This window comes from Leucoraja erinacea, chromosome 28 (genome assembly GCF_028641065.1).
Source record: "Leucoraja erinacea ecotype New England chromosome 28, Leri_hhj_1, whole genome shotgun sequence".
Taxonomy (NCBI): Eukaryota; Metazoa; Chordata; class Chondrichthyes; order Rajiformes; family Rajidae; genus Leucoraja; species Leucoraja erinaceus.
Genome location: NC_073404.1, coordinates 3,429,871 through 3,442,036, shown reverse-complemented (window position 1 = coordinate 3,442,036; position 12,166 = coordinate 3,429,871). Strand labels below are relative to the sequence as shown.

Sequence of the window (12,166 nt, the reverse complement as noted above, 5' to 3'; positions counted from 1 at the left end):
AGTTTACTGTGTGTGTTCAAACTTCCTGAGAGGCGATTAAGGGCTAAATATGTTCATGTTCGTCCTTTCTTCCTTCAGTAACCATTCAAAATGTGCATCATTCTGGCCTGAGCTTAACATTAAAGGGAATACAATTCCTTATCTACGCTGCAAGAGCCCTGACATTTAAAGACTACTGTTATCACTACGCACATATTGAAGCATCCGAGCCAGACAAGGGGAAATATCAGAATTTAAACAGTCATAAAGGAAGTCGTGTGCGATAACACAGAAATAGAACAAATTTCAAAGGGGGTCATGTGTGCCATATCTCAAATCCTTTCTTGTGACGCCAATCTATCAAATATACAGAAAGCCAAACATCTTCCATAATTTGGATTTGGGAATTAGTTACAAGAATAGGTTTAAATCTCACCCAAGGTCAATACTCTTAAAGAGGCTCAAGAAGGAACTGCAGATGCTGGAAAATCGAAGGTAGACAAAAGTGCTGGAGAAACTCAGCGGGTGCGGCAGCATCTATGGAGCGAAGGAAATAGGCAACGTTTCGGCCTCAAAAGTTGCCTATTTCCTTTGCTCCATAGATGCTGCCGCACCCGCTGAGTTTCTCCAGCAATTTGGTCTACTCTTGGAGAGGCTTTTCTTTTCTGGTTTTAGATTCCTTATGTTGAGTGGGAGGCAACTTTTTACTAAACCACTCAAGGCTGTTGAATATCCAGTCTATGTATAAACACAGCTGTAATTTCTACATGGTGAAACCAAAATGTATAAAAATGGCCTTTACTAAAATCTGACTATGTGCACTTTAACCACACGTGATATTTTCTATTACAAATCTCAAATTGTGGAGTAAAGAGGCAAATAAATAGATGGGTTTTTGTCCAAAACATTATGGAGGGCACTGTAGGTGTACAGAGAGCTGGGCTGGGGACTGAGCACACAACCTTGAGAGGCACTAGTGTGCAGGTTTAGGGTGGAGTCAGAAATACATATAGCGTGGAAAGGTGCTTTGAGAGGGGGGGACATTCCCCCCCCCCCGTTTTGTAATCTGGACTTTATCAGACGCTAAGGACTGAATTGGTGTGTTCGCGGGGCCTTTCAGAGCCCGGCGTGGCTTAAAATCAAACTGCTGCGTCAAAGAGATCGAGGCTCCCAATATTGAATCCCCCGCCGGCCGATTCAAGCTCCATTCGGGGCGGACAAAGCTACTCTTGCTGCAGTTCGGAGTCGGTCACCAACCAGGTCAGCTTCCGATGTTACCGTCCACAGGGCCCACGGCCGAAGCCTCGCGTGTGCGTGTGTGAGCATGCACGGGCTTGGCCGCCAAGAAATTGTGTCCCTCCCCCATATTTTGATAGCGATTTCCGTGCCTGTTAACATGGGTGTTGTTACTGTCAAGGTGTTCCGAAATTGAATGTATGAATGCAAAATGGCGCAAGTTGCTATGGATCTAGACTCTTCTGGAGACTGGCTGATGTGGGCCATTACCAATCTTTCAAAGTACTTCATTATGGTTGATGTTAGAACTCCTGGGTGGGAGTTATAGGGACAGGTTACTTAGGGACTGGAAAGATCCAGGTTTCCTGGAAGCAGTTGGGGACTGGAGTCACAAAGCGGGAGGCCGAAGAGGTCCGCAGAGACCTTGGCCAGCTGATTGGTGCGCAATTTTAATATCGTCCATGATCGTCCAAGGAACAGTGGGCTGTGGCCCCTAGAGGGAGCCGTTGAGCCCAACTCCTTCTCGTCCCCCGAGGATGGAGGGAGCTGGCAATGGAGGCCGCAAGGACAAATGGCCGCTACGAGAGTGAGCTGGGTTTTGGCTCGACAGGTTGGCAGAAAGGCAGGTGCGTCCCCGAGGAGTGGGACACACGGTTCGCTGGACAAGACATGTGAAGGTAGCCGCAGCAGTCCAGGACAGGACGAGCGAGTGCAGTCTCAGTGGGGACGTAACGGAGATTTCGTAAAACCTGACTCCGGACAATCTTGGAAAGCATCTTGTCCGGGAACGGTTCGGAATTGACCAAGGACAAGAAGGGTAGTGCGTTAGGCCGAACGCAGCACCCCCCTGCAGGTCCAGGGTGCAACTCCGCAAAATCATGGAGACCCTCTTCCACCCCTGCAACGGACTGTTCCAGCCCAGGAGGCCATGCATGAGAAGGGAGGTTGGACTTTTCCCAAAATCGGGACGCCAAAACCTGGCGACTCTTTCTATTATTTATTATGTAAAAGAATATGTGTGTTATGATTGTGTTTATAATTTGTTTGGTTGTTTTGTTGTTTGTCTTTTGCACAATAAGTCCGCGAGCATTGCCACTTTCATTTCACTGCACATCTCGTATGTGTATGTGACAAATAAACTTGACTTGACTTGACTGAACTGTAGGCAAAAAAAGGATTTCACTGTAGCCTGTACATGTGATAATAAAGAATCTTTGACCATTGACAGCCAACGTCAAAAGAATGGAGACTCAAGATGCTGCAGATGCTGGAATCTGGAGCAAAAACAAGCTGCTGCAGGAACTCGGTGGCTCTTGTTCGAGATCCTGTTAATCCACTTGACTCCACAGATGCTGTTGAGACCTGTTGAGCTCTTCGAGCAGCTTGCTTTTAACATCAAAATAAGTTTATTGTATCAAAGTCCATCTGCCAACTTAAAATAATGGGGGCATTGACCCCGTGAAATACCTTGACCCAGGTAAATGATTCACTTAAAAAGTCCTGAAGAAGGGTCCTGACCCAAAACGTCATTTGTCCATTTTCTCCAGGCGTTATCTGATCTGCTGAGTTACTCCAGCATTTTGTGTCTATAAATGATTCCCTTATTTCAATGTATTTATTCATTTGTAATAATTTAATCAGTTAATTTGTTGTCAATATTCTTTGACAGCACAGTGGCGCAGCAGTAGAGTTATTGCCCTACAACGCCAGAGGCCCCGATTCAATCCTGACCACGTGTGCTGACTGCGTGGAGTTTGCAAGTTCTCCTTGTGACCTTGCCGGTTTCTCTGGGTGCTCCGGTTTCCTCCCACATCCCTTTATCATGTATCTGTGCACAGTGGACGGCTCGATTGTAATGATGTGTTGTCTTTTGCTGTGTGGTTAGCACGCAACAAAAGCTTTTTACTGTACCTCGACACACATGACAACAAACTAAACTAAACATCTGTAAAACGTGCAGATTGGAGGTTAATTGGCCTCTGTAAATTATCCATAGTGTGTAGGATAGAACTATTGTACGGTGATCGTTGATCGGCGCGGACTCGATGGGCCACACGGTCAGTTTCGCTTAACTAAACTACCCATCAGATACTAATCTACCAAAGCTAACAGAATGTTCCACCAAATTTGCTTACACCATTTATCCTTTTGAAATAGTGGTATAAGGGGATTATAGATGTCGTCAATTTTAACGGAAATAAACTTAACTAAATGCATAAATTATGCTTGCTTGCAAATTACAGGGAACTCATGTGAATTTGGATGAGGGGAGTAACTAATTTTTTTTTAAGAAATAAAGACAGATTTGTTTTGCTTCTATAATGAAACCACTTAAAAGACGACCTCGAGCTAAACAGAAGCTTTGATACTTTACCTTTCAGAGAGCTGGCGGATCTGCGGAATTCCCATATACTTGTGGAAGTGCTCCAGCACGTTCACCACCCCTTGCATGAGGTTAGCTACTTCTCCATACTGTCTGCGGCGAGTCATCGCCCTGTCGAAATAAAGAACGCGCTCAGAGTCACCAACGCTACATTTATTAACAGCGAAAAGGCAATGAAACCCCCCAACTAACCCTTAGCAATCCGGATTTTAATAAAATAAAAAAATAATGATTTATGAGTTCAGACTTATGCTGGTGATTAGGATTTCACAATATGGCATTAAGTGTGTTTCTTTTTGGTTTATGACCAGCATAAATTTATTGTCTAGAAAATAATTCAATTATTTCCCTAAATAAACATTGGTGCTATTCCAAATGTATGAGGACTAATAGATTCATATGACAGTTATTTCAAGAGAGTGCATCCGTGATTAAAACCAAACAACTATTTCCATTTTGTTGAGCATTAATGAGCAACGACAATGTTGTTCAACAAAAGAATCATTGAGTCCTAAACACGGCGCTCATGTTTCAGCTGTAATACAGTCAAGTCAAGTCAAGTCACTTTTATTTCTATAGCACATTTAAAAAACAACTCTCGTTGACCAAAGTGCTTTACATTGGTGGAGGTACTAACGTTATACAACATTGGTTCATAGATTAAGTACATACATAAATACATACATATAGCCCTCACTCAGAGGACGTCAAGAAAGGCTTGAGAGTAAAGATGAGTTTTAAGTCTCGACTTAAAGGAGTCGATGGAGGGGGCAGTTCTGATGGGAAGAGGGATGCTGTTCCACAGTCTAGGAGCTGCAACCGCAAAGGCGCGGTCGCCCCTGAGCTTATGCCTAGACCGCGGGATGTTCAGTAACCCCAAGTCGGCTGATCTGAGGGACCTGGAGCAATAATATAGCAATATAAATCTGGGGCGGCACGGTGGCGCAGCGGTAGAGTTGCTGCCTTGCAGCGCCAGAGACCCGGGTTCAATCTTGACTACGGGCGCTGTCTGTACGGACTTTGTACGTACTCCCTGTGACCACGTAGGTTTTCTCTGGGTACTCCGGTTTCCTCCCACATCCCAAAGATGCACATGTTTGTAGATTAATTGGCTTTGGTAAGAATTATAAATTGTCCCTAGTGTGTAGGATAATGCTGGTGTACGGGGTGATCATTGGTCAGCGTGGACTCGGTGGGCCGAAGGGCCTGTTTCCGCGCAGTATCTCTAAATTACTCTAAACTAAATCCCTCTGACTGCTGCACCACTTAAACACCAGGTAAGTGAAGGAAGTGCCTTTTTGAAGTGTTTAGGAAGAAGGAACTGCAGATGCTGGAAAATCGAAGGTAGACAAAAGTGCTGGAGAAACTCAGCGGGTGCAGCAGCATCTATGGAGCCAAGGAAATAGGCAACGTTTCGAGCCGAAACCCTTTAGGGTTTCGGCCCAAAACGTTGCCTATTTCCTTGGCTCCATAGATACCGCTGCACCCGCTGAGTTTCTCCAGCACTTTTGTCTACCTTTGTCTTTTGAAGTGCTGGTGTACAGAAACCAATAGGACCATTGTGCATTCTCAGCTGAACTCAATGATCTCTGCCAAGACAGGATTAAGGGAACTACAGTTAGCCTCACAACCCTTGGCAAGGGAAGATGATAATCTATAACATGAAAATCATGCAATGTATGAAGGCCTTATGCAAAAGAGTTGAGCCTGACCAAACGGATTAGTGAAGTTGAATAAACTGCCAATACTCAGCATCTAGATGCTAAACTGCCAGAGGGTGAAGAATCCAAGACTGCAAAATACAATAGTGGAAGGAATCACCGCCTAAGAAAGGTAGGGAGCAGTGCAGATTCACACTGGGATGCAAGCAGAAGCCTCCACGTGGCACACCCCGGGCAATGCTGACGACAGAAACTGTACCACAGTGACAGTGACTGAAGTAGCCAATTCTGCAACCACCGACCGTCAACCGTCACTGACCGACCGGGAAGACGTGATATAGAAGATGGCTGGACACGAGGAAGAAGAAGAAGATTCATACTCTACATTGATTATAAAATGTACGTCAAATTTAGTAAATACTCTTCTAGGACATTGAAAGAAAAATAAGGAGCTAAAAACCTTTGCACATAAGACCCATACAACTTGTTTATATTGATATCATTTTATTATTTTATAACTGTTTACTGAAATAAAATTATTTCCAGTTTCTATTAAGCACCACCTTTTCTTTATGATGTAATAAAATGGACCTGCAGATGCTGGTTTATACCAAAGACAAAAAAAAAATTGTTGTCGTAACTCAGCGGGTCAGGCTGATCTACTCATCTACTGCAATCGGTGTTCCTGATGTGGCCTCTCGTACGTCGGCGAGACTAAGCGCACACCCGGCGACCATTTTGGTGAAGACTTGCGCGCTCGGTCCTCCAAGGCCTATTGCTAAGCAGTCCCAGTTGCTACCCACTTTAACTCCCCTTCCCATTCCCACACTGGCCTTTCTGTCCTGGGCCAGAGAGAGGCCACACGCAAACTGGAGAAACAGCACCTCATATTTTGCTTGGGTAGCTGACAACCCAATGGTATGAACGTTGAATTTTCTAATTTTAGGCAACTTCTACAAACACCTCTCTCCCCACTCTTTAGACGTTAGAGATATTGAACGGGAACAGGCTCGTTCAGCACACCAAGAGATTGTCCCGTACACTAACACTGTTCCTGCACACTATGGACAATTTACAAACTCCGGACAGACGGTACTCATAGTCAGGATGGAACCCGGGTCTCTGGTGTTGTATTGGCAGCAACTCTCCTCGCTGCGTCACCCCCCCACCTCACCCCTCCCCCCCCCCCCCCCCCCACCTTCCTCCGCTAAAAGTCTGTTAACTTCACAACTATGTATCTCTCTTGGGCTCACACATAGCCAACAAGCAGCCTATCAGGTAACCCCCTTGCCTGAGGCCATCTGTTGCCAGCCTTGATTTGTCCTGTCTTTTTCTTTGCTTCCAGTTTTCTCCCCCACTGTCAATTTGAAGAAGGGTCCTGGTCCAAAACGTCACCTATCCATTTTCTCCAGAGATGCTGCCTGACCCGCTGAGTTACTCCAGCATTGTTCTGTCCACCTTTTCTTTGTCTGGAGACTGCTTTGAACGCGTTATTGGTCAGCTGCCTTATTGTACGTTTCCACTGTGATTATGAGTCAGCCACATCTTTTCCATTCCAAAATCAATTATTTGATTTTGGGCAATCCCGGCGTACCGCGGCCCGTCCCAACGACAGGCCTGGCTCGGCCGCCACCGTACCCGAGATGCGCCACGCACCGGCAGCAGGCTGCCGCGGTGCGCCACGGGGCCGAACAATCCAACGTGCAAGCGCGCCGAGAGCAGAGAGCGACCCCCGCTGCCGTGGGTGAGGATGGCCGTCGAGAGCATTGGGGATCCGGCAGGTGGGCAAGGGTGGGGGTCCCGCTGCCACGCACAGCGGCAGGCTTGGTTCGCCACTGCGAGAAGATAAGGACTGTTGGATTAACTTTTCGTAACTTTGTTGGCGACTCTTTGTCTACTGCCCAGTGAGGACTGCTGTATGATTTCTGAATAAGGGTTTCGGCCCAAAACGTTGCCTATTTTCTTCATACATTGCATGATTTTCATGTTATAGATTATCATCTTCCCTTGCCAAGGGTTGTGAGGCTCACTGTAGTTCCCTTAATCCTGTCTTGGCAGAGATCATTGAGTTCAGCTGAGAATGCACAATGGTCCTATTGGTTTCTGTACACCAGCACTTCAAAAGACAAAGGTAGACAAAAGTGCTGGAGAAACTCAGCGGGTGCAGCGGCATCTATGGAGCCAAGGAAATAGGCAACGTTTCGGGCCGAAACCCTTTAGGGTTTCGGCCCAAAACGTTGCCTATTTCCTTGGCTCCATAGATGCCGCTGCACCCGCTGAGTTTCTCCAGCATTTTTGTCTACCTTCGATTTTCCAGCATCTGCAGTTCCTTTTTAAACACTGCTGTATGATTTCACCGGGTTGTACGCAAAACAAAGAATTTCACCGTACACAGTATACCGTGTATAAAATCATTAGAGGAATAGTTCGGGTAGATGCACAGGATCTCTTGCCCAGAGTAAGGGAATCGAGGACCAGAGGACATAGGTTCAAGGTGAAGGGGAAAAGATTTAATAGGAATCTGAGGGGTAGCTTTTCCACACAAAGGGTGGTGGGTGTATGGAACAAGCTGCCAGAGGAGGTAGTTGAGGCTGGGACTATCCCAACGTTTAAGAAACAGTTAGACAGGTACATAGATAGGACAGGTTTGGAGGGATATGGACTAAGCGCAGGCAGGTGGGACTAGTGTAGCTGGGACATGTTGGCCGGTGTGGGCAAGTTGGGCTGAGGGGCCTGTTGTCACACTGTATCACTCTAGGTACATGTGACTGTAAAGCATAATTGAATTGTCCGATACCAGTAGGAGTGAATGCACGCTTAAATCTAGCTGCATTAGAAACCATATCACACATCTGTTACAAATGACTACTTACTCCAAGGAGTCGACACCTCCCGCAAGCATGTGCAGGTGATTGAGCGTGGTGATGGAAGTTGTGAGGTGGCGTTTGGCATGATCAAGCTGTTTAATGTCCTGGGTGATTTCTTTGACCTAAAGGACACAGTTTGAAAAGGTCACTTCAGCCAGAGCAGAATTCCTAACTGCAATCATTACACTCTTACATAGACTGACTCACATTGTTATCCATTGCAATACGAATCCTTAAAGTTAACAAAGATGGCAAACACAAACATTTTGTAGTAGGAATATTATACCTGCTTACACATACATGTAAGCTGTTTGCTTGCAGGATACTGGGTACACCATGAAGAAATTCAGAGACACAGGGAACTGCAGATGGTGGAGTCGTGAGCAGAACGCAAAGTGCTGGAGTGACTCAGTGAGCCAGGCAGCATCTGTGGTGGGAATTGAGAGGCAACGTTTCCGGTCGGGACCCTTCAAAACACTGATTGTAGCAGGGGAGAAAGCTGCAAAAGAGAGGTGGGGGCAGGACAAAGCATTGCGAGTGATAGGTGGGTACATGTGAGAAGGGTTTGTTTGGTGGATTTAGTGACAAAGGCCTGGGATGAAAAGGTGATTAAAGGGTGTCAGATAAAGTGAGGAGGAGAGAAATGTGAAGCCAAAGGTAGGGGATGGGGAGGAGGAGGGGATGGGGAGGGGGAGGAATGAGGGACTGGATAGTGGGAGAAGTGGGTTACATTGAGATGGGGGTAAGTCACAGGAGGTAGGGAGGTATTACTTAAAATTGGAGAATTCAATGTTCATACCATTGGGTTGTCAGCCACCCAAGCGGAATATGAGGTGCTGTTCCTCTAGTTTGTGTGTGGCCTCACTCTGGCAATGGAGGAGGCCCAGCAGAAAGTTACAATTGGAATGGGAAGTGGAGTTAGAATGGTTAGCAACCAGGAGGTCCAGTAGATGATGTTTGGAGGTACATATAAACCTCTGGTGGGGCTTGAGTAACTCAGCCGGTCAGGCAGCATCGCTGGAAAACATGGATGGATGTTGTTTTGGGGGGGGGTCCCTTCTTCAGACTGATTGTTGAGGGGGGGGGGGGGGGGGGGGGGGGAGGGGGGGTTGGGTAGGGTTAGGAAGAGAGCAGGGGCTGGACAATGCCTGGCAGGTAATATGGGTGATACAGGTGAGGGAGGGTTTTGATAGGCAGACAGTTGGACAAAGACCAGGGACAAAAAGAATGAATATGTGAGACAAAAGGATTGAGGAGCTGCAAGTTGTAAAACCAGAGGAAGGAATGTAAGTGGGGGGGTGGGGGGGGGGGGGGGGGTGAAATAGGTGTATGTCAGCTGCCATGTCGCCTTCGTATCGGGGAGCGCCCACGGGAGCGGGTTCCTCTGCGTTTGGATATTACGGGGACCTGTGTTTTGTCGCACGTGGTGGGGCAGAGAGGGAGGAGGGGGGGTGTACGAGAAGAAGGAGGAGGGCTAGGCGGTTGTAGTTACCTAAATTTAGAGAATTCAACTTTGATACCATTGGGTTGTAGGCTACCCAAGCAGAATAATAAGAGGTGGTGCTCCTCCAATTTGAATGTAGCCTCAATCAATGGATGAGGACCAGGACAGAAAAGTCAGTATGGGAGTTATCTAAATTTGGGGAATTCAATGTTCATTTAATTCAGAGACAGCTAGATAGGGCTCTTAAAGATAGCGGAGTCAAGGGATATGGGGAGAAGACAGGAACAGGGTACTGATTGGGGATGATCAGCCATGATCACATTGAATGGCGGTGCTGGCTCGAAGGGCCAAATGGCCTACTCCTGCACCTATTGTCCATTGTCTATACCTTTTGGTATGTCAGTGATAGCTGACTTGAAGTTTCTGCACTTCAACAAAATATGCTGCATCTGTACAAAATAATGACTCTGTACAAAACGCACAGAGTTTCTTGCCCATAGTAGGGGAATCGAGAACCAGATGAGATAGGGTGAGGAGGAAAATAATTAATCAGAACCTGTGTGGTGACTTTTGTTTTTATACGAAAGGCAGGTACTTTCGTAATGTTTAATAACCATTTGGACGGGTACATGGATGGAACAGGTTTAGAGGGATCATTTCACTGGTCAGTGGCTACCATAGGGAGAGGTCCCGGAAAGTCCCAGTAACATCCCAAGCAGTTGCAAGCTTTCCACGCACCTGCTGTTGGGAAATTTGTAACTGTATATGTCACTGTGTATGTAGACCAGAATACGTAACAGTAACTGTATATGTAAAGGTTCAGGGTTTTGGCCCGAAACGTTGCCTATTTCCTTCACTCCATAGATGCTGCTGCACCCGCTGAATTTCTCCAGCACTTTGGTCTACCTTCGATGATCCAGCATCTGCAGTTCCTTCTTAAACACTGTATATGCAAATGTATATGTTGGAAAACATTTAGTTTCTGTCGAAGCAAGAGATACAATACAGCTGTTTCCAAAGTATTTATTGTCCATTCGGGCAATTGCTTAGAGGAGGCTGGGATTAGTGTGGCATTACTTGTTTTGTTGTACCTAAATGGATCCAATTTTCAATTACGTCTAATTGGAGTCATACATCACGGAAACTGGCAATTCGACTCAACTTGTCCATGCCCCATCTAAGCTAGCCCTATTTGCCCCCGTATCCCTCTAGATCTTTTAATAGTACCTGCCTTAACTACCTTCTCTGGCAGCTCGTTCCATATACCCACCACTTTCTGAGTAAAAAAGTTACCCCTCAGATTCCTATTCAATTTTTCTCCCCTCACCGTAAACCTATGTCCTCTGGTTCTTGATTCTATGGTGTCTATTCCCCTCATGATTTTATACCCATCTATAAGACCAACCCTCAGCCTTCTAGGTTCCAAGGAATGAAGACATGATTTATCAAGACATTTTTCTTCCACACCTTCGGGGGCTGCAAGGCGTAGAACGGCCCCCCCAAACGGCACCAACTGAAGGACAGGAGGATAGTGCTGAAGACCGCCAGGCAGGATGTCCATAAGCAGCCATCTCCTCATTACTACCACCCATCTGACATTTTTTCCATATGCACATACTCTCATTTGCCCAGCAACCCTAATCATGGAGGTCTTTACTGGCTTCCACTATACATTCAATATCCTTCCCTTGTCTCCCACATCTGCATAAAATGCTCCATTGCTCAGTGTCACCCTACTTTGCTGGTCTCACCATTCCACACCTAGCGGGCTGCTAACTCTTCTCCATTTTAGTCATTCTTGACTCCATCCTTTACAGCTCCATCCTTAAATATGTATCTGTTATCTCTCTCCACAATTTACAAACCCCCTCCTTAAATCATCTCATTCGCTATCTTTAGTTACCGTTACAAAATCCTCCGTGGCTCAGATATCAAATATCACAGTGGTGCTGTCTGTGTGGAGTTTACACGGTCTCCCTGTTACCGCGTGGGTTTCCTCCGGGTTACTTTGGTTTAGTTTTGAGATACAGCACGGAAGCAGGCCCTTCGGCCCACCAAGTCCGCACTGACCAGTGATCCCTGTACACAAGCTCTATCCTACACACAAGGGACAATTAACCAAAGCCAATTAACCTACATACCTGTGTATCTTTGGAGTGTGGGAGGAAACCAGAGCACCCGGAAGAAACCTACTCGGACACGGGGAGAACGTACAAATTCCCCACAGACAGCATCCGAAGTCAGGATTGAACCCTGGTCTCTGGCGCTGTACGACAGCAACTTTATTATTGCGCCACCGTGCCACCCAGTTTCCCCCCACATCCCAAAGACATGCAGTTTTATAGGTTAAACAGACATCGTATCTTGCAATGAGTGTATAGGGAGTGGATGGGAAAGTGGGATAACATAGAACTAGTGTGAATGGCTGATCGATGCTCAGCAGCATTCGGTATCTCTAAATTAGATATAACGCTAGTACAAACAGGTCGACATGAACGCGGTGGGCCAAAGGGCCTGTTTCCATGCTGTTTCTCTACACTAAAGAAAACCCAATCCATTTTAAATCTCTCGCCTCAGGGGTGAAAAATTGCCCTTA

At 46.3% G+C, this 12,166-nt stretch overlaps 1 protein-coding gene across 1 annotated transcript in view; it reads right to left on the bottom strand.

The window, feature by feature from the left end:
• The window catches only part of vps53 (VPS53 subunit of GARP complex), a 338,695-nt gene that overhangs the window by 245,638 nt on the left and 80,891 nt on the right, over positions 1-12,166 (bottom strand). Inside the window, exons 6-7 of the mRNA XM_055657535.1 lie at positions 8,133-8,248; positions 3,590-3,709 (exon numbers count right to left, since the gene is read on the bottom strand). Coding sequence (XP_055513510.1) covers positions 3,590-3,709; positions 8,133-8,248 — 236 coding nt within the window. The remainder of the gene's footprint in view (positions 1-3,589; positions 3,710-8,132; positions 8,249-12,166) is intronic.